General features: G+C 42.3%; 1 protein-coding gene and 1 long non-coding RNA gene across 2 annotated transcripts in view; one reads left to right on the plus strand and one right to left on the minus strand.

Moving 5' to 3' along the window:
• DNER (delta/notch like EGF repeat containing) overlaps positions 1–23,223 on the plus strand; it is a 284,346-nt gene that overhangs the window by 241,461 nt on the left and 19,662 nt on the right. Inside the window, exons 9-10 of the mRNA XM_081813453.1 lie at positions 6,973–7,095; positions 16,907–17,020. Of these exons, the coding sequence (XP_081669579.1) occupies positions 6,973–7,095; positions 16,907–17,020 (237 nt within the window). The remainder of the gene's footprint in view (positions 1–6,972; positions 7,096–16,906; positions 17,021–23,223) is intronic.
• On the minus strand, positions 5,766–20,621 carry LOC145720441 (uncharacterized). The gene is made up of 2 exons (XR_014143346.1): positions 20,350–20,621; positions 5,766–8,247 (listed from the first exon to the last, which is right to left on the minus strand). It is a non-coding gene; the product is annotated as an uncharacterized LOC145720441 (long non-coding RNA).

Consider the following 23,223-nt stretch of genomic DNA (forward strand, 5'->3'; position numbering starts at 1 on the left):
ATCTATCTATCTATCTATCTATCTATCTATCATCTATCTACCTACCTACCTACCTACCTTTCTATCTAATCTATCTCTCTGTTTACTTATTTATTTTTATTGAAATGTAGTTGACATGCAATGTTACATTAATTTCAGGGGTACAACATAGTGATTTGACAAGTCTATACATTATGCTGTGCTCACCACAATTATAGCTATCATTGGTCACCATATAACCCTATGACAATATCACTGACTATATTCCCTGTGCTGTACCTCTCATCCTTGTGACTTATTCAGTCCATAACTGGAAACGTATACCTCCTACTCTTCTCTTGTCTCTTTATTCCATTCATTTGGTATTTGAATCTGGGTAGCCCCAGATGAACTAAGTGTCCATATTCTCTCACGGCTGGAAGAAGTCACCCAGGGGCCTGTATTATATTAAACCCATAGTCACAGATGGACCCCTCAGTTCTGCCCCCAAAATCCTTTTTCTCAATGAATTTACTCTCTTCACAATGAAAAATTCAAACCTACACATTCTCAAATCTCCTCAAGTTGTTCTCATGTTATAAAAAGGATCTAGGACGTTGGTTCTCAAAGGGGGTTTATGTTCTCCAGGGGCCATATGGCAATGTATGGAGACCTTTGAGTTGTCACAACTGGGGAGAGGTGGGTTGCTGGAATCTGGTGGGTAGAGGCCAGGGATTCTGCTCAACATCCTACAATGTACCGGACAGCTCCCAACCATGAAGAATGATCCATCCAAAATGTCAGGACCGTCATGGTTGAGAAACCCTGATTTGGGGTGTTATAGACTGAATTTTGTCTCTCCCAAATTCATATGTTGAAGTCCTAACTGCGCCCCCCCTCCCCCCCGTGCGACTGTATTTAGAGAAAGTGCCTTCAAAGAGGTAATTAAGGTTCCATGAGGTCCTAAGGATGGGGCTATAAACCAATATAAGTGGTTTTTCCATAACTGTCTGAGACACCAGGGAGATGTGCCTACAGAGACAAGGCCACATGGAAAGAAGACACAGGGAGAAGGTGGCCATCCACAAGCCAAGGAGAGAAACCAAACTTGCTGACAACTTGATTTAGGATTTCCAGCTTCCAGAACTGTGAGAAAATAAATTTCTGTCATTCAGTGCCCCCAGGCTGTGGTGTTTGGTTTTGGCGGCCCTAGCAGACTGGTACACTAAGTAATGCATTCTGGGGACATTCTTGGGAAACTAGGAAGAACACAGGGTTGATTGTGTGTCCTTGGGCAAGTTTCTTTATCTCTGACTCTTAATTCCTCACCTACACATTGGGACTAGTCATGCCCGTCATTCTGGGTTGTCATGAGGATTAAACCAGTTAGCGCATGTGAAGGGGCTGATATAAAGCAGATGGCACTAATGTGCTATTAGATTGTAAGCTTCTTGCAGATAGAGACCTGCTGTTTAGCTTTGTATCCACAGAACCTGGAAGCTCCTGGCACATTGTAGGCACATCTTAGATGTGTGTTGGCTTAATCAATGGCACTTTGGGTGCTGATTCAACAGCTATTTTGAGCATCTTTTCTGTGCCAGACACAGTGGGTACAGCTGTGAACACTGCAATCATAGCCTCAAGCTAATATTCTAGTGGAGGAAGAGAAATAATAATCAAGAATAGAAGCTGAAATATGATTTCAGACAGTTATAAGTGTTGCCATGAAATCAACTAAGTGTTATGATGAGTAACTGGTGGGAGAAGCTTTAGCTAGTGTTGTCAGAAAATTATCTGAAGCAGGGATTTTTGCCTTGTTTTGTTTAGTTTACTGATACTGGTGTGCTTTGTTGGTGATTTAAGCTCTTCAAGAGCTATTGCTCTTGTGAAGTGATTTTCCCAAGTGGTGAACAACTCGCGGTACAATCTTCTCTTGATTTACCCAGTAGTTACATTCCAGGAAAACTCAGCATATCTTAAAAACTATAAATGCAAATGTACATGTAAAGCTATTAGGTTCTAGTCCTGAAAGGTTACGAACAGGGTTTTCACCTCCATGAATTTCTGATGGGACAGACAGAAGTCATGAGAGATGCTAGGGCATCCTTGGTTGTGTAGGGGTATCCCAGACATTACACGATGGTTAATATCTCTGGCCTCTACCCACTAAATTCCAGTCGAATCCCCCAGTCAGTGTGATAAGCAATTCCTCCCCTCCCCCCAACTTTCAAAACAACCTCTGAAGGGCAGTTTTCCTCCCACTGAGAGTTATGATTTTTTTAATAAAGATTTTATTTACTTATTTGAGAGAGAGAGAGCCCAAGCAGAGGAGGGGCAGAGGGACAAGCAGACTCTCCACTGAGTGCAGAGCCTGATTCAGAGCTCGATCCCAGGACCCCGAGATCAGGACCTGAGCCAAAGGCAGACGCTTAACTGACTGAGTCACCCAGGCGCCCCTCCATTGACTTTCTAATCTTCTAATCCAGCTGTCATTTTTCAGTCTTTAGAGCCTTTGAGCAGCCCTCCTTGATTTCCTTCCCTCCCCTGGCTCCCATGACATTGCTCTCCTTGGCCTTTCCTCCTCTCCTTTGCCTTATCCGTCTCCAGTGTCCTGGTCTGGTTTCTCCTTCTCCACCTGCCCATCCATGTAGATCTGACCTCGATCCCTTCTTTTTTCCTCTCCAAAGTATTTCTTTGATGAAACTTCAGCACCACTTCAAGGCCACAAATTCCCAAGATTGCTGTTTCTACACTATTTAAGTCTATTTTTCCAGCTGCCACCTGGACCTCCCTAAGTGAGCCCTAAGTTAAACAAAATCCAACTGGTCAGCTTTCTCAAAAACCTGATATTCCTTTGGTCGTGTTAATGGCAACATCATCCCCTCATTCAGCCTAAACATGGCAGCCATCTTGACCACTCTCACTCCTCACGTCCAGTTGATCACTGTGTTCTGTCAATTTAAGGAATATTGGAGTCGAATATTCAGGAGCAAGTCATGCAAAGATGGGAGTGGTGGTGATGAAGATCGGTGCCCTGGAAAGGGCCACTCTGATCTCACCCTTCTGATCTTTTGTTTTATTTAAAAAAGTTCTTTGGACTAGCCTAATTTTCCTAGACCCTGGGCATACTGCCCTGAGCTAATTTGTTTGCCCGAATTAATTACTAGCAGGGGGTGGCAGCCTCATTTTCACAGAAGCCTTCTCTTTTGGAAGGAATGCCTTTTTATTCAAACAGTCCAATTTAGGTTCTTTGGCACCCAGTGTAAGGATTGCCTTGACATTTCCATAAAGATGTTGAAATGTTACCATCCCTGAAGAAACAGTTTCAGAATATGAAACCTTTATCTTTTTCTTTTCCCCCAAGGAAGAAAAACATCACCAGCTTAATTATCTCTGTAAAATAACTTCCTCATTTGCTTTTCATGTTACTAGTGGAAGAAGAGAATGATACAGTTTGTAAAGAATGAAAACAATTACAAATGATTTCATGAAACTTGCTTTTGATTTTTGTCCGTGTAAATAACACCCCAATTACGAGGTCAAAGATGCTTGTAGGGTTATCTGTTGTTCTTCCAACTGATTTTTAAAAGATCTGTTAGGAGAGCAAATAGAATTGGAAAGATGCTCCTTGCGATTGTTGCTCCACACTGAGAAGCCGAAAGACAATGAACTCGTTATGTAGGTAATATATGAAAAAAAATTTTTAATTGTGAGAAAAATCACATAACATGAAATCTACCCTATTAACAAATTTTTAAGGGTACAGTACAGTTTTATTAATGATATGCACATTGTCATACAGCAGATCTCTAGAACATTTTCATTTTGCAAAACTGGAACTCTATATCCATTGACAACAACTCCCCATTTTCCCCTCCCCCGCCCAGCCCCTGACAACCACCATTCTACTCTGCTTCTGTGAGTTTCACTACTTCAGATGCCTCATATAACTGGAATCATGAAATATTTGTCCTTCTGTGACTGGCTTATTTCACTTAGCTTATAGTCTCAAGGTTCATCCATGTTATAGCATATGACAAGATTTCTTTCCTTTTTTAAGGGCTGAATAATATTCCATCGTATGTATAAACTGCATTTTCTTTATCCATTCATCGTTGATTGACATTTTGGTTGATTCTACCTCTTGGCTATTGTGAATAATGCTGCAATGAATATGGGAATGCAAATATCTCTTTGAGATCCTGTTTTCCATTATTTTGGATAAATCCTACAAATGGGATTATAATTCATATGATAGTTCTATTTTTAATTTTGGGGGGATTCTCTGTATTGTATTCCATAGCGGTTGCACCATTTCACATTTCCACCAGCAGTGTACAAGGGTCCCAATTTCTCCATATCCTTGCCAACACTTACTGTTTTCTCTGTGTGTGTGTGTGTAGGTGTGTGTGTGTGTGTGTGTGTAGGTGTGTGTTTATAATGTCTGTTCTAACAGGTGTGATGTGATATCTCATTGTGGTTTTGATTTGCATTTCCCTGCTGATTGGTGGTGTTGAGCATCTTCTTGCGTACCTCTTGGCTATTTGTATTCTCTTACACCTTCCACAAAAAGCAACTCAAAATGGATTAAAGACTTAAATGTTAGACCTGAAACTGTAACACTCCTAGAAGAAAACGTAGGGGAAAACCTTCATACTATTGATCTTGGCAGTGATTTCTTGGGTATGATAACAAAAGCACAGACAGTAAAAGCAAAAATAGACAAGTGGGGCTAAAACTAAAAAACAACACAGCAGAGGAAGCAATAAATTGCTTAATAAAAGCCAACTCTGGAATGGCAGAAAATGCTTGCAAGCCATCTATTCGATAAAGAGTTAATGCCCAAAACTCATAAAAAGAAAGGTTTTCTGGGGCGCCTGGGTGGCTCAGTTGGTTAAGCGACTGCCTTCGGCTCAGGTCATGATCCTGGAGTCCCGGGATCGAGTCCCGCATCGGACTCCCTGCTCAGCGGGGAGTCTGCTTCTCCCTCTGATCCTCCCCCTCTCATGCTCTCTGTCTCTCATTCTCTCTCTCTCAAATAAATAAATAAAATCTTAAAAAAAAAAAAAAAAAAAAAAGAAAGGTTTTCTGTTGAACCCAGATCAGGAGTCAGCAAACTTGTTCTCTAAGAGGCCAGCTAGTAAGGATTTTGGGCTTCGCAGGCCCTATGGTCTCTGTTGCAACTACTCAGGCTGCCGTTGTAGTGGGAACACAGCCATAGACAATACATGAATGGATGAGTGTGACTGTGTCTCAATAAAACTTGATTTACAAAACCAGACTGGGATGGATTTGGCCTGTGAGCCAGAGTTTGCTGATCCTTAATCTAGAGCAGGGTTCTCCATCTGACTCTGTTAGCATTTTAGCTGGATCTTTTTTGGGGGTGGGGAGCGGTCATGGAGGGCTGTCCCGTGCCTCCCAGGATGTTTAGTAGCATCCTGATGCTAGATACCAGTGGCAGGCTCCTTCCCCTCCACCCTAGTTGTGACAACCAAAAGTGTCTCCAAACATTGCCAAATTCTGGGGGCAAAATTGCTGTCAGTTGAGAAACTCTGATCTAGATGATCAAAATACTGATGAAGGGAAATAGAAAATATTTCCCTAAAATCATAAAAAGTAGGGTAAGATGGAAGAATTGAAAACCATGGCCTGTTTGTCTCAGGTAGGTCAAGGTCTCCTCAGAGGGGCTATTATCACTGCCTCATTTTGGAAGGCAGTTCAGAAACAACTGAAATGGCAACAAACTTGAAAAAAGTACTCCGTTAATACTGCAGATAGGAGCTTAACCTACTTTTGCGATAGGCACGAGAAACAAAACAGTTCAACACATTAGCATGTCCTAATGGAACTTTCTGAGTTTGAGGGTTGGCTATGAGTTGGAAAGCTGGGGAAAAAAAAACAAACAAACTAGTAGTTCTAGTTCTCATTTGAGCAAGGGTTTATTTTTTCTGCTTATCTGAATTCAGAACCAACACAGGCAGGGTGATTTTTGAAAGCACTCACGTGTTTCTCATTGTTTGGACAGGGCCAGAAAAAAAAAATGGCTCGGTTTCACTGCAAATTGGCACTGACGCGTGTTTTTGAAAGTTAAAAACAGTATAACATTCATGAGTGAATCTCAAAGAATGTTGTCTTCTTGTCCTTTAGAATAAACACCTGTGTTGCAAACAGAGTAAAAGCCATCTTTATTGGGAAACTGTTGGTTTCTTTTTCTTCATTGCTCTTATTTTATTTTTAACAACTAGAATTTTAAAGTACAATTTAAAATATTATAATTGAGATAATAGTTCTTTTATTTTTTTTTAAAGATTTTATTTATTTGAGAGAGTGAGCAGAGAGAGAGGGACAAGCAGATTCCCCGCGGAGCACGGAGCCCAATGCGGGGCTCGATCCTAGGACCCTGAGATCATGACCTGAGCTGAAATCAGGTGCTCAACCAACTGAGCCACCCAGATGCCCCAAGCAAATCACAATTTTAAATTAAAAAGAATTACCCCACATTTTATCAGGAATTTCTGTGAAGCCTTTTTAGCTGACTTTCTTCTTGACCTGAAGAGCAAAGGAAATACATGGATCCCTTTCTCTTTTAATAAAATTCTCTTTAGTTGCTAGATATGGCTTTCTGATTGGAGGAGTGGTCCACATCTTTGAAAGGAGCTGTTCTTTCCATGCTGTCAGCCCCGCTGTGATCATCCCTGTCTCCTGTGGCCACAGCCGATGTACTCTGTGACCCCGGTCTCTGGGTCACTAGTAATGTAGTAATGAGACCTTCTGGTGGATAAATGGGATCATTCCTTTTATACTTGGGATCCTGAAAAAGGGTGATGAGAACACACTCTTCCTAGCCTTCCCAGAAAGCCACATTTCAATTATACCCCAGGGGACCCAACTCCTGAAATCCCGTCTTTCTGTCCCGTGCTTCCCATGCCGACCCCGCCACCTTTCTTGTAAGCTGGTCCGGCGTGGATTTAAATGGAACCCATTTGACCACAGGCCTTTTTCTCTGCCCTTCAGGTTACCACGGCCTCTACTGTGAGGAGGAATATAACGAGTGCCTCTCTGCCCCTTGCCTGAACGCCGCCACCTGCAGGGACCTCGTTAATGGCTATGAGTGCGTGTGCCTGGCGGAATACAAAGGTGAGCACCGCTTGGCCTTCTTATGCCCGAGTGGCCTAAATGACGTCATGGATTTCTCAACTCAAATGCATAAACCTCTAATTGGAGCATTACATTATTCAGGGTAAAACCCAAATGCTGGAGATGGGATGATTTATGGGACCGAAGAGAGCAATTAGCAAGCCTGGGGTTTCCTCTTGATAAACTGAAAAATCTCTCTCCTGCCCTTTCCTTCTTCCCGTATCCTCACTCTTTTCTCTGTTGAATGTGTACAAGGCCGATGGTGAGAAGTGAGCCTAAGTGCCCCGTCAGACATAGATCGAAGCACAGGGCTGTGGGGCCCGCTGGGCAGAGACAGGATTCTGTGCTGTCGGTGGAGGACGCAGGTGGAATCTCACATGTTGGAAAAAAGTTATTCTCATTAAATGAGTCAGTTGCAAGGGAAATGTTGGCTCATTTGAGTGGATGCGTGTCAAAGTCACTCTGGAAAAACAGCCGACATCGACAGAGTGTTTGTAACGTGCAGACCTTGTTCTAAGCCCTCGTGTACATGAACTCACACAGTCCTCCCAATAACCCTGTGAGGTGGCGGTGGTGTCCCTCAGAAGCCCAGCCAGCATGTCCCTAATGCCCTTTCTTCTGCCTCCCCAGTCGGCTCAATGGGGTGGCTCCATTCTAAGCCCAGATACCCTTGGACGGCACCACGCCAGGAAATCGTGTTTATCAGCTGCCACGCACATTTCTCTAAGCCACAACTTCAGGGCTGGGTTTAGATTTTTGTAATGCGTCTGTGGGCTCTATTTATAGCCATTTCATTTAACCTCTGGCTCCCAGCACTGCTTACTTGATACCATCCATCTGCCTGGTAACCTGGCCTTGCAGCTGCTGTTCCTTCTCATTGGATGGACCCACCGTTATTTAGTGGTCTTTTTGGTGGGGCTTCAGGGTGTGTAGGCCGCATGGATGAACTTGATCTGGTCTCTCTGGCTGGAAGGGATGAGGCTGGGCCAAGTGTTTGCTTTATGTTCAGGAGATCTGCTTCTTCTCTCCCAGTGTGATGCCCATTTAGAGCCAAAGTCCACCATTTCCACAAGGGCAGATGTTCTGGCTTCATTCACGTGGATTTCATTCCAGGGTTTTCAGAGTATTGAGAAATAGGGAGTCTGGTCGATTCTGGAAAGAAGAATAAAGGAGCAGTGAGTCAGGAGACCTAAGTAGCTCAGCCTAGTCGTGCCACAGGCTTCCTGCTGAGCTGGGAGTAAACTCTTAAGCTGACCAGTCTTTATTTTGTCTGTATAAAGCAAGGACAATGATGTTTACCGACATTTTGAAATTCTTCAATGACAAAATTAGTAGTGGATGTGCTTCGAAAATTAAAAATTCCAAATTCTTCAGTTGATGATACAGTTTTCCTATCTTTGAGGCATTGCTCATGCTCTCGTGACTAGGCAGTAACAAATACAATTACACACCATGAGCCACAGATACATACGTTGATCCTTCTATATATACTCGAAATTCCGCCCCTTCTATCTTTCTGGGACTTGCCTCCATCAGTTACTGACTCTCTGTGAGGGATGACCCAAGAAGGAAAGTGACTCTGGAGGATATCCCAACATATCAGGGGATTTGGATTCTCAAGGAGAGGATGCAGGTGTTGGGAGCCTTTGCACACCACAAGGTTAGGGGAGAACCGAATCAATGGCTAGCAGAGCTCCAAGGACCCTCAGTTTACAAAGAGGAAGTATATGCTGTGAATGTGCTCCATGTGACCTAATGAGCTGGGGGGTGGGGTAGCTACAGATCTCATGGAGACTGGCTGCCCTCTAATATAACTGCACAGTTGGGCTGAGCTGGTCCTTTATTTTCTGTATGGCTGAGAGAAAATGGTCTCTATTCATTCCTGGAGAGCCCTGAGCCTCCCAAAGTGGGAGGCCTCCACCCTGTGCCTTAGTATACAGGGTTACCAGTTGGCCGGCCTGTCTAGCACTGGAGGGGAGTCTCCAGTGGCATCTGTCTCTGCCTGATGTTGGCAACCTTCACCCTGGCCAGTATGGGGAGCCTGTCTCAGCAGCTCAAAAAGGGAAAATAATCTGGAAAATAAAAATGAAATTGCAACAACAACCAACAACTCCAAACACTCCAGGGAGGAAGTGAAGAAAGTAATATATATTACCCAAACTTGAATCTGGATCTGGAAAAGCCAAAGGAGGAACCGTTTTGTGGTAGAAGTGAAAATATGAGGAAAGGGAAATCCTGACTGACAAGATAGGAACTGTGGAGAGAAGATCCAGGAGCTCTGTTTCCGTCTGGATGGTGGATGCTCAGAGGAAGAAGGAACACATGGAAATAAAACCAGAATCAACTAATTACTAGAAGGAGAAGTCTGTGAGCTGGGGAAAACTGAAGTTTTCAAATAGAATGAATAGGGCTTGCAGAATGCTAGAGGGGTTAATGAAAGAGATGATACACCATTTGAGATTTCCTAGTAAAATTTCTAAATCTAAGGATGAAGAGAAATCTTTTTTTTTATAAGAGTCTTCACAGGGAGTACAAGTTACATACAAAAGAAAGAGAATCAAATCTGCACTGACCTCCTCCTCTCTGCAATGAAACTAAGCAATAGTGGAGCAATGTTTCAGGCTGCTCAGTGCAAAGGACAGGTAGTCTTTACATTTGAGGGCAAAAGAAAGACGTTTGGCACATATAAGGATACAGAAAACATAACGCCATGTCCCCTTTCTAAGAAAATCATTTTAAAAAGTATTCTCACTCAGCTGGACCTAAATCAGAACAAATATAATTAGATAGGGGAAGATAGAGAACAGGAAGAAGAGGGTTGAACAGACTCCTTTAAATGCAGGGATAAACCTAAATAGATGATATTAAAGTGATTGTGGACAGTAATTTAATGGTGAAGAAAAGTCTTCTGAAAACAAGTTGTACCTGCTTTACCAATTAGTTCTGCTGTGTAATGAATCACCACAAAGTAGTGGCATGAAACGATACCCTTTTAGTTGCTAACGGTTCCTTTGGTCCAGGCATGTCTTCGTGGACTCCCTGCTCAGGGTCCCACAAGGCTGGAATCAAGATGTTGGCTGAACTGAGTTCTCATCTGAGGCTTGAATAGGAAAGGGTCAACCCTTGTGTTCCCTCCAGTTGTTGGCAGAATTCATAACCTTGTGGCTGTAGAATTCATGGCAGCTTGCTCCTTGAAAGGTAGCAGTGAAGGGGATATGAAAGAGAGCTTGTGCTGTTTCATGTCTCTCACTTCAGGAGAGAAGACTGCACCCACTAAAAATATCACCTGATTAGGTCTGGCCCACCTGACATCAACACAAATTGAACTGATTAGGGACGTTAACTGCATCTTCAAAATCGCTTAACTTTTGCCAGATGCTCTTGGTTCAAAGCTCACATGCAAGGGAAGGGTGTGACTCATTGAGGGTCCTCCTAGGGTGTGTCCATCATACCCATTCTTAAGGAAAAATTTAAATGACCACATTCAAGTTTCCTATCATCTTAACTAAATCCATGAGTTGAAGGGGGTGGGGATGGGAAGGGTTGGAAGACATACACATCTGTTAAAGATCTCAGATGGGCAGGTAAAGTGATCATTTAATTTGGGTAGATGTGTAGAGACCTTTAGGTTTAGATTTAAAGTAAGACTCCCGAAGGCAAAGCCTAGCAGCGTAAATGGTCAGACTTCTAAAGTAAGAGTGGTGGGGAGGGAGTGGTGGGTGGTAGAAGGAAGTAAGAGAGTGGTGGAGGGAGCTAAGTCATGCCCTCCAATCTCTCCTTGGGGATGGACATTTGGAAGCATTTCCCTGAACATATATTTACATGTAGGTTGTGGGCATAAACTCGGGAACCTACCAGACAGGTGGGCAGCAAGTCCTGACTAGTACTTACCTCTGGAGTTAGAACTTAGGTGGGTGGTGTGTTGAGGGTGGGAGTTGAGACTTGAACCTCTTACTTTACATGTACATTTTTTTAAGTGGTGGTCTTTACTGTTTTATGTTAAAATAGAACTTAAATAAATGAATATGACTTTCTAAAAAGAATGCGTGTAATAGGAGGTCAGGCAAGTATAGCTAAGAACATTTTGAAAAAGGAGAGCAAGGGGGGGAGCTTTTGCCAGGTGTTTTACTATTATTTGTTTATTATTACTACATTCAGGTGTTATGGGTGTAAGAATGGACAGCTAACCAAAACCGAATAATGGCCCAGAAACCATCATCTGTAATAACGTATGACTCTTAAGGAGAAATTGCTATAAATGGGGAGGAATTGTTTTGTTTTGTTTTGTTTTTCATAAATGGTGTTGGAGAAATTGGGCTGCTAAGTAGAGAAAAGAAATGTTTTTAAACTTCTAAATACATTCCATGTAAATCGGAAAAAAACACCTTTCATTGGCTCTGTCCTCCTCTACTTACTTCCTCTCTCTTCCTCTTTATTTTACAAGCAAGTTTCCCTAGAGTTGCTATAGATAGCCTCTCAGTTTGTAACATTTTTGTTCTTTTCTTAATCCTCTTCAGTTTGGGTCTTGTTCACACCATTCCGCTAAAATGGATCTCGCGGTGACCTAACTGAAGACATTTTTCAATGAGATCCCGAAGCCTACCCCTCCAGCTTCTGACTCCCAGGTCCTGGCTTCCTGCTTCCTTGCCCCACTGACCGTGGCTCCCCCTTGAAACTCACTCTGCTTTAGCTTCCTTCTGCGGCTTCGATCCTGTCCCCTGACTCTTGTCTCCCTGCCCTCACCGAATCCTTGCCCTCGGGACACCATGAATGTCATTGGTCCCCGGGTTTCCTTCTTGTCCCCTCCTTCTCCCCCCTACTCTTTGCCCTCATCCAGCCCTGCATCCACTGACTGCAATGTTGGGTCCCCAAACATGTGACACCTCCCTCCTTGACCTCTCCCAACCTTGTCTCTGTATTTGCTGTGACACTGCTGGTCAACCTTGCAGAAATTCCCTCTTTCTTAGGCTAAATCATCATCTCCTGAAAGGCAGAGACTATATAAAGTTTCTTTTTTCTTCCCGTCAGTTCTCTGCAGCTCTTGATGTGGTGGCTTACACAAAGGCAAATGCTCAACAGCCATCTTTAGTTGAATTGGAGTTGATGCTTAACGCACTGATTAAATAAAGGAAACCAACGTGAATGTTTTCCCAGAAAATTTCCGCTGTAGATCGTGAAATTGTTAGAAGCAAAATGCGTGGAGGGACTTGGAGTAACCTCCCTTTGGACATACCGAAATGCTCATCCCTCCTCCAAAATTAGCTCAGAGCTAGTTCATGGCAAGACTTTTAAGACCTTGGTTAGTTCACAACTTCATATTGTCAAAAAGTCAAGTTTCCCCATATGCTGTTGACTTTTATTTTAGTAGGACAAACTAAATGATCAACAGCATACTAATTTGGAATTTTTGGTGCTAAAGTTATAAAGAAAATATTTCAATTTTTAATTATGAAAACAGTGCAACAATAATACAATTTTTGGAAAGAAGAAAATTTGAGATATCGCATAGTTTTCAACAGAATACAAGAGCAGTAAGCATCTCTGTTGTCTCCATCCTTTTTAAATATCCATGTTTTCACAGATACAATGGAGTATGCCTATAATTTTTATATTGTTCTTCCCATACCTTCCTTTTGTAGTATGTTTGATTTAGATTTTGCTAGGAAGTCTTACTAGTTCTATATTAAATGGCTATGTAATATTCCCCTAGGGGAATATTTATCCGTTCCCTTGTGGCATCTGATGTGAGGCTGTTATAAACAATTCTGAAATGAACATCTTTATGCATATAATTTTTATACTTTCTGAATTTGGGGGGGTGGGATTGGGTTTCAGAAATGAGATCACTGGGTTATAGGTTCGATCACATTGTACCTAATTGTTTATTTTAAAAGTCTACAGAAATTTGTAATTGAAGATGAGAACACTTTCTTTGTTTGCCCGAATTGCTTTTTTCTGTGTAACCAGTGAACAAGAATTTCTGGATATTTTGTGTATGTAGCCCTTCTCAAATAGTGGGATAGATACAAAAATGGGTAAGTCAGGGTTTCTTCCTCTTTTAGGCTATTATTTAGCCAGAGGAGCAGGCTGAGACTGGCACACACAAAAGAAATAATGAGGCCAAGGTCGAGATGTCAGTTGTCATTTCTGAGGGAAAGGAAGTTTAGAAGGGATTGGCCTCTGTGATGGTTGAAATACTGGGAAATTTTTTGTGGAGGAAATAAGTTTGAATAGAATAAGATGGTGTCTTAAAATGAATATTAAGTTCAAAGAACACATAGAGTTAATTTCTTTACCTGACTTAATTTTCCTGGAGAATAGTGACTTTCAGTTTTCAAAATATTAATCACGACTAAATTGTGATGGCAACAAAGATTTACAGTTGGCGCGCTCCTCTTTGAATTTTTGCTCATTTTAATTCTAAAATTAACTTCTATACAGAGCCCTGTTGGAATAGAGATCTTTTCAGAAACATTGCCTCTCTATCCCTTAATATGAAAAGTATGAATTTTTATTAGTTTTGACTGAATTACAGTTTATTTTTGCTTGAGACTAAACATAAGTTTTGTAATAGTGCGTGCTACGTCCTTTGCCAATGGGTGATGCATGTGTCGTTCCACAGACTTAATTTGAAGTGTGGACCTGGTTTTCCCTGACAAAATAGGGTGTTTTTGAGGCAGATTTGGAATGGCTTCTCACTCCTCTGGCAGTCCCACCTGTGTGTCAGCCAAAGTACACGGACCGTCGCCCCTCCTGAAAGGACAGGATTCTGGTGATATGTCCAGAATTTCTTCCATGCGTTAAATCATGGCCTCTGCTCTAAGAGACCTCAGAGATTTGTTGGGTGGGGGGGAGATGGATCAGACAGGAGAACAGATAAGTCATGCTTTAACACAGTAAAGTCTGTAACAGTGCGAATCTCAGCATGCTCTCAATGCACGATGGTGGAAAAATGGAGCTCTGTCTCGGGAGACTCAGGTTCAGCTTTCCAGAGAAAGAGCATTTGAGTTAGGCTTTGACAGATAGAATGTGCCAGGTGGAGACCAGCCTGGGCAGAAGGAAAGGAAGGCATTCTTGTCAGAGGAAACGGACGCCTAACACTCAGCGTGGTGCCAATGTTCAGGGCCCCTGGGGAAAGGGGTCTGAGAAGGAGCATTTGAGAGGAGGCTCCTTGGCACATCAGTAGTGTTCATGACTCTCTATTCTCTGTATTCAAGGTTTCCAGCTCATGGTTGTTCAGCTCTTAAGACAAGCTGAGCAATATGACAAATAGTTTTTATACAGGAATTAGCAAGGCTTGGCGTATAGAAACCAAGTACTCACTGGGGACTTTTAAGACCATCTTGCTTCATAGCCATCGTGTTTCCATGAAGATGAGCTTTTGTCCGATCTTGCTGCCAGAAAACTCTCAATCTCAAGTGACCCAATATCTTTTGAAAAAGAGAAATAACAAGGGATAAAATTATTGCGAAAAACAAAACAAAACAAAAACACCCAAAAGATCGAAATTGCTATTATCTTGGGTGTTTTCATCAAATCTATCTTACCAAAGTCTTTTAAGGTTAAGATGTTCAAATATTTAACCTACAATTTGCTTTTCTGCCTCATTTGAAAAATGTGGTCCTCTATGTGTTAATATATTCATTGTATTTATATTATGCAGGCTTCATTGGCTAATGCATTACTAGAAACCCAGTAAAGATCATCTTTGGTCATTCTTTCTTTAGATCTAATGGACATCTTTTTAGATTCCAGGCATCTCTGAACTTTGGTTATAGCTGTATTTCCCATTATTTTGGAAAGCCTTTTCTGTCACCTGGTTTCCATTGATCAGCCCCATGGGAATTTGAAAATATGTAGATCTTTGTTTTTTGATAAACACTTTGAAGCAGAAAAGACTGTTTTGCATTTTATTCTTTTGGTTGAGCCCGTGCTACTTGGGAATCAGTGGGAAAATAGAAGCTTCTGGGTGAAAAGGCTGTACACACCCAAGTGAGAAAACATTACCAGTTTTATGCACATCTTTAAATTAGTTTGATCTTGTACATCACCTGGGTTGCCTGGGTTACTTAAGGACTGTGAAAGCCGGGGAGGCTCATTCCAGTCACTGGAGACAGGGAGCGAGCTCGGATGGGGCTTTAGGGGGCCACGTCCCACCAGGCCCGAGGAGGTAGGATCGGGGTGGTAGGTGCAGGGAGAAAAGCCAGCAAGGACCTAAAAGTCACTTTGGGAAAATATCTGACAGACTATTATTCATGGGATGGGCACAAGGGGCAAAGGATAAAATGGAATGAAAAACCATCCATTCTAAATGCTTTGCCAGGCTCAAAGAGGTTGTTAGTATGAATACAGATAGGCAGTTCTGTTTTTCTTTCCTCTTACACTTTTTTCCTCCTTCTTGAGCCCGACTTCTTAAGACACTGAAAAAGAAATGATAGACAAAAATCCCAACAAGAATAATTTCAGTGACTAAATGATGAGTCACTGGGTGTGGCCGTCCTTTGCACAATATGAGCTCAGTAATGAAGTGGAGAGCAAATTGAGTAAATACCATTCCGTTACTATTTGCTTTCTGCTTATTTCACGAGGCTGTCAGGAAGGGTGAATGTATCACTATATACATCCTTATACAGAATATAATATAATCTATCTTCCCCTCCAAAGGGCAAGGGATGAGAGAGAGAGGAGAGATTAATCCATTCATCTATCTTGACCTTCCAGTGAAACAACAGCAGAAATCTTACCTTTCAAATAACACTGGATTTTTAAAGTTTTTTAGAAAATTATAAAGCAATAATTACTCATTGAAAAAAAAATTCCACCAATATAGAAATCCCTGATGTGAAAGCCAAAATAATTCAGTCCCTCAGCCCTACTTTTGCATACACACAGGCACACGTAAACTTTTTTTTTTTTACACCCATGGGAAACTGCTTTTGCTGTAAAGATTTGTACAATGCCTACTTTTTGTGAAATGGGTGCTGAGCTCTGTGGAATTTCGTACATTTGCACGGCCAGTCTGAGCTCATTCTCAGCAAACTACTTAGCAAGCACAGGCTCAGATTCAGATCGCTGGTGGTTTCAAATCCCAGCTGCCCCTCCCCCCCCACCAGCCTCGTGACCTCACGTGCTTTTTCTTGGTCTCCTCATCTGCAAAATGGGGGTGGGGGAGGAAGAAGGCTGTTTGTCTCTTAGTGTTGTTGCCAAGATCCAGTGAGATGCAAAGCCCGGTGTGGGGGTCTGGGACAAAGCTAGTGCACAACACGTTAACTTTGGTACATGATGATCGGATTTGGTCTTTTAGAATAAAGTCTAAGTACCCCGTGGCTCCCTTTCTGCTCTGCAGTTCCCCAAAGTAGAAGCAGAGCTCATTTCAATATCTGACTCCTCATCTTCCCCATCAGGAGGCTGCTTATTAATTATATCAATATCTTATAAAGGATGTCTGGCTATTTTCTGTTTCTTTTGGAGACTTTGAAAACATTCTGATAAATGTTATCTTTCAGGCTTCTAACTTGCTGTTCCCCAGACTTTGGGACAGGGCGTCAGAGAAAGTACAGATAAATGACGATGGTGGGACCTAAAAGCAGAGAATGGATTTGTTGTGTCCTCATAAGGCGTGTCCTCACGACAGTCTAGGCGAGAGTGGGCACACGGGTGTGCACACACACACATATACGCACGCACACACGTGTGCCTCTGGGAAGCTGCCTTCACAGAGTTCTGGGCTGTCCCAACACTTGGCTTTTAAAGGCCATGGGGGCTGGAGATCCCTTAATGAGTGACCCCTTTTGCATCTGTTTCTCCGCAGGAATACACTGTGAGTCGTACAAGGACCCCTGCGCTAACATCAGCTGTCTGAACGGAGGCACCTGTGACGGCGAGGGCCTAAATAGCACCTGTGTTTGTACCCCTGGGTTTACAGGCAAGTGAGCGGGGGGCTGAGTTTTCAAATCCACCCCCAAATCCCGAAGATGGCCGCTGTTAAAAACAAAACAAAAACAAAAAACCTCAGAGATCTCTATGCATACATTATTGCAAAATATGAAAACGGTTGCAAAATGCGACTAGGCACTGCTTGGACAAAAATCTATAAAACAATTGGCTGTGTTGTCATTGCAGGAGGTTCTTCTGAAGCCAGCATTTGGTACAGAGACTTGCTGAGATTGTCATTGCTGTACGTTTCCAGAACCGCAGCTTTGAAACACGAGCAATGAGCCATTACACCAGCAGCTGAGAAAGTTTAAGTGTTCACGGAAGGAGGGGAAAGGAAGGATCAAATACGTCTTTTCTAGAAATTGCATTGGGTGACCGCATTTATTTTTAAGGAAAGATGCAACAGCGGCAGGATATTGAAAGAGGAAGGGAGGTGGTGGTGGTGGGCAGTGAGGGAGTGACTCTAGCATCGGGGGTGCTTGTTAGTGAAGGTAGAGATGCTGGAGGTGTGGGGGATGGGGAGAGAAAACTGCCAAGAGCAAAGTAGATGAGGAGAGCAGGGGGCAGGGGGCAGGGGGCAGGGCTGCGTGCAAGAGAGGCCCTGGTGGCCTCTGAGCTCTGAGTGGGAAGAGTCATTTCTAGACTAGGGATCCTTCTAGATCACCCCCTACCCTATGGGCTTCAGGGAGGTGTTGAATCCCTGAAATTGGATGTGAAACATTGTATGGATGTGAATCTGTTGAGAGGAGGTTCCCATTTTCGTTGTATTCTCAGAAGGAACCATGAACCACGGGGGTAGAAAAGGTCGATCCTTTGCTTTTCCATCAGAACCCGAGAGTCCTGAAATGTAGAGCATCAGACAAGTCGAGGTTTCAAGAGCTTGCTCATCCAACAGAAGCATCTGGGTCACTCTGGTTTGCGAGTTGGGAAAGGTTGACATATAGAGTGCTCACAGAAGAAGGTGGGGACTTAGCTGCAGGAGAGCACCTTGCCCGCTCCCCGATCCCTATTCCCCTCTCCCCTGCCGAGCCGCTGGGCGCCCCCCAAACCCTGGAGGATTTCACTGGGGAAGATGCCAACAGTCAAGATGTGGGAGAAACGACTTCTGATCTTCCTTCTATTTATCTGTGTCACATCCTGTGTTTTTCCTTTTGGGTTTTCCTGGGACTGAGAAGTGGGCTCATTCCAGAAAATGATTCGCAGATGGTTTTGTTTTGCTGACTGGTTTATAAACACACACAGACGTTTATACTCATCAATGAATGCAAAAATAATATTCGGGAAGCATTCTGGGTGTTTTTTTCTCACATTTTTATCTCACAAATCATAAAAAGCATGGAGGGAAGATTAGAAAATATAAGACCATAGGAAAAAACCCCACCGCTTAGCACCGCACCGCTCAGAGGCAGCCATTGTTAATATCTTGATACATATATCCAGAGATTTTCCTGAAGGTCTGTGTGTATAACATATAGCATAGAGTGTGTACGTGTGTATATTTGAATTCAAAAAGGAATTGTAATTCTCCTACCATATTGTAACCTACTTCTCACTTAAAAATACATGTATATCATAAATGTTTCATCATTTTTACTGGCTGCCCTTTAGCCCATTATATAAAATGTTGTTTTTTTTTCTAACACATGGCCAGTTCAGCTTTTGGGGGAGTTGAGAACTGTTCCCTATTGTAAACAACATTGCTATGAGTATTCTTGTATATACATCTTTGTGGACGTGTCTGATTATTTCTTTGAGCTAATTTCCCGGAGTCCCAGGGTTCGGGAAAATATGTACATATTTCCATATTGCTCTTGAGAAAAAACACTGTACCAAATTCACTCCTACTGAGAATGCACAGGGACACCTGTTTTCTTGACTTCATAGAGATGCTGACAATTGTCATTTTGGTGGCCAAAAATGCCCTTTAAGTGTTGTCTTAGTTTGTAGGTCTTCGATTCATAGTGAGGTTGAATACTTTCAAAATAAATGTATGGTTATTTGTCTCTCTTCTTTTATAAACTCCCTATTCATATCCTTTCTTTGCTTTTCTACCATTTATGTTAACCAGCCTTCCTACCTTCCTTCCTTTCTTTTACTTTAAATTTTTATTTTAATCCCAGTTAACGAACACTTATATTAATTTTTATTCTTGATTTGAAATAGCCCTTTTTAGTAAGTATATGACATTTTATATTCCATAGGTTGAAAATATTTTTCTACTGCCATTTGCCTTTTAAATGTATAAGAGTGTTTTGTTTTCCTATATTTTATTTTTATATAATTAAATCTTTATATTTTCTTTTGCTTTCTTTTCTTGTAGTTTCATGTTGAAAAACCATACACATCAAGATTTTATAAACGTTCTCCTATATTATCCTAATAACATAGGAGTTAATTTTGTGCATGCAACTCTTTAATCCATTTGAAATTTATCTTGGTATCCTATGGGAGATAAAATGCAATCTTTTCTCCAGAATATTTACCGAATCTCCAACTTCCTAATCAGCATTCGCTCTTGGGTATCTCTCAAAGATACCCGGAGATATAGATTTTCTTCTCCCTTCCTTCTTTTTTTTTTTTTAAGATTTATTTATTTATTTTAGAGAGAAAGAGGGTGGGGAGGGGCCCAGCGGGAGAGGGAGAGAATCTCAAGCAGACTCCCTGATGAGCGCAGAGCCCTACTCGGGGCTTGATCCCAGGACCCTGAGATCATGGCCTGAGCTGAAACCAAGAGTGGGATGACTAACTGACTAAGCCACCCAGGTGTCCCCTCCCTTCCTTCTTGAAATGTTTGCTAGCTCAATAAATGGTATTACCAGCACCTCAAGTTGTTCTGGCCAGAAACCAGGGACTCATTTTGTCCTCTCATCCTTTTCTCCCTTACATGCATCCAACCACCAAAGAATCCTAGAACCTCTTAGTTGCTCTCACTTCCTGGAGCTGACACTGGGCTGCCTTCATGTCCTGCCCACATGAGTGCAGCTCCTCTAACTGATCTCCCCACACCCCTTCGCCTCCACCCCTAACGCATTCTCCACACTGCGGAGACCTTATGAAATGAATCTCTAATCCCGTTGCTTGCTGCTTAAACATTGCTTATTGGTATTTCATTGTTTTTAAGGAAAAGATCAAAGCCCTTAGCATGATTGTCGAGACCCCAGCAGTCTGGCCCCATCCAGCATTTCCAGCCTTGCCCTGGCTGGTTCCTGAACACCCCGAGTCAGGATCTTCTCAGTAATGTTTTTCCCTCCATCTTCTGCCTCCTGGTTCCCTCTGCTCCCCCACCCCACCCCTAGGCATCTCTTCCATGGTACTCACCCTGATCAGGGGGAGAGGTTGGACTCCTCCGTGAAGCACGTTCCAACATCGCTCTAAACTGGTCTTTGAAAACAACAAATGTCTATTTCTCTTCAGCCCTGGTAACTGTTCTGGCTGCAGAGGAGCACAGAACAGTTCCCAAAGTTGTTTGGAGATCTGTGCTGTTAATTTGTTTTAGAGAACACTGGTCCCATGAGATGCTTCTTGGAAAAAACATCTGTGGCCAAATAAATTTGGGACATGGTACCATGTGGAGATTCATAAAGGGTGTCTGGGAACTGCAGGCTCTGAGAGGTCGTACAACAGAGAATTTTATTTGCCTTTGTTTATTTTCCAAATATTTTTGATCATAGAACCTTTCTTCCTGCTTTAAGAAGAACCTAGAGTATTCTGAGAGTTAGCAGGCATGGAAGAGTCTGGTAAAATATTCACTTCCACCACCTAAGGAATGATGCTGCCTGTCCTCTTTGAATTGCTACCTTGGCACCAAATACTCTTTCATTTTACCTAAGAGTTAGCAAAACTTACTCTTGGCCAACTATTAAGCTCTCAAAAGCTCCCTAATTGACTAAGTGGAGTGAATTAGGCCAATCATTGTTAGATAATTAGACACTCAATCCAATGGCACATTTACCTCATGAGATTGGCTTTTTCAGCTCAGGTTGATTTTGCTCTTCTTCTAGGTTGTTTAGGTGAGACCTTAGATTATTGATTTGAGGCTCTTCCCTATTTCTCATGTATAAAATTTGGTGCCATAAATTCACCCTTCAACAATTCTTTGGCTGTGGGGGCACCTGGGTGGCTCTTGATTTTGGCTCAGGTCATGATCTCAGGGTCCTGGGATCAAGCCCCATGTCAGGCTCTGCACTCATCATGGAGCCTGCTTGTGATTCTCTCTTCTCTCTCTCTCTCTCTTTTTCTCTCTCCCTAAAGTAAATAAATAAAATCTTAAAGAAAACAATTCTTTGGCTGTGTCCCACAAATTTTATGTCATATTTTCATTTTCATTCAATTTTGTTTAGGTTCCTTTAGACTTTCTCTTGGATCCATGGAGTATTTATAAATGTGTCATGCAGTTGGGGCTTTTTTTTTTTTTTTCATGCACTTCTGGGCACTCCTGGGTTGCTGGTTTCTCCAGCATCTGATCTGGAACATAAGAAGCCAGAAGAAAACTCAGGTCCTCACCACCACATTGTTCCATGAGTCCTGAGTTTCCCTGCCAGTCTGTCTCCTCCTGACCTCTCAGAGTCTTCTCATGTTTGTTTTCTGTATAATGTCGAGAGTTTCTGCTTGTAGGAGGAGTAGGAAAAATATTTCCATCTCACCGTTTTGGAAGCAGAAATTTCATTCTGGCTGCTTTTAGGATTTGTCCTTGATTACTGGCTCTTAACAAATTGATCACGATGTTCCTTGGTGTGATTTTGTTGGTGTTTATCCTGCTTGGGATTTGGTGTAATTCTTGGATCTGTGGTTTTATAGTTTCATCAAATTTGGTACATTTTTAGCCATTATTCCACCAAATATTATTTTATGCCTCACTCCCCTTTCCTGGGACTCTAATTACATCTGTTAGACTACTTAGAATTGTACAACAGGTCACTGAGTCTCTACTGAGTTTAAAATAATTTTTTTTCCTGAGCCTCAGTGTGTTTAGCTTCTATTGCTGTTGTCAAGTTTACTGATTTATTCTGCAGAATCTAGTCTTCTGTGAAAATCATCCAGTATTGTTTTTAATTTCAGATATTGTATTTTTCATATCTAGAAGTTCCATTTGGTTCTTTTCTATATCTTTCATTTCTATCCTCATTTTGTTCATGTTTTCTTTCACATTTTGAGCAAATTCCTTGTTTACTCACCATCATCTGTGATTTCTGCGTCTGTCTTTGGACTGATATTTCTTTTGGTTATGGGCCACATATTCCTATTTCTTTGCACAGCTAATGGTCCTTGTGTGGATGGACAGTCATTGTGAGTTAAGTTATTGAGTGATAGGGTTTTTTGTGTTTCTTTTTTTAAGTGCTGTCCCTTCTCCCCCCCGCCCCCCCCCCCCGCCCCCCGCCGGCAGGTAGGTAAGTTACTTGTTGGCCTGACTGATCCTTCCAAGGTTTGTTTTTATATTTTGGGGAGTGGGTCTGTGGTTGCCTTTTCTCTAGGGATAGAGATGCCCTAGCACTGAGGTGCCACCTTTTCCCACTGAAGCACTGGGTGGCCAATGAAATATCTGCATTCTGACTTGTGAGACTTTGAACACAGTCCTCTAGGAGCTCGGGGAACTGCTCATCCTTCATGGTGTTTGCCAAGCCCATGGAGTTCCAACGTACTCACACATAGGATTTAGCAACAAACTCAAGGGGACGCAGCACATTTCTGATGCTCTTTTTCTGACTGGCTCTATCTTCTTTGGGAGCCTGTCCCACACGTTGCAGCTACCTCGTCCCCCACAAAGTCCGGTTGTCCTTGGTTCAGAGAGACACTGTGTTCTCAGTTGGCTGCAGGCAGGAAGCCAGGATGATCACGGCACTCAGCTGTTCTGTTTTCCTTCTCTTAGGGGCACTGCCTGTTGTCGAACGTCTCAAAAGTGTCTTTCCTTAAATATGTATGTCATCCGCTTTACCATGGAAGGCCAAGAGAGCTTTCCGTCACTCCATCACAGCAGAAGAAGTTCCAGATCATTTTTAACATTCATTTCATCTGGAATAAAATACCTGGGGAGCATGGAGGAGGTATAGTTAAAGTACCCAGTCCAGTGCCTGGCACACAGTAGCTCTATATTTAATACTCAGTATTCTAAATATAATGATTTTCGTTGATACCATGCAGTGTGGGCTGTATTAATTGAAGGGTTTACTCACAGCAGTGACTTTTTAATTTTTT

The sequence above is a fragment of the Leptonychotes weddellii genome, chromosome 3 (assembly GCF_054177405.1).
Source record: "Leptonychotes weddellii isolate Sample4059 chromosome 3, ASM5417740v2, whole genome shotgun sequence".
Taxonomy (NCBI): Eukaryota; Metazoa; Chordata; class Mammalia; order Carnivora; family Phocidae; genus Leptonychotes; species Leptonychotes weddellii.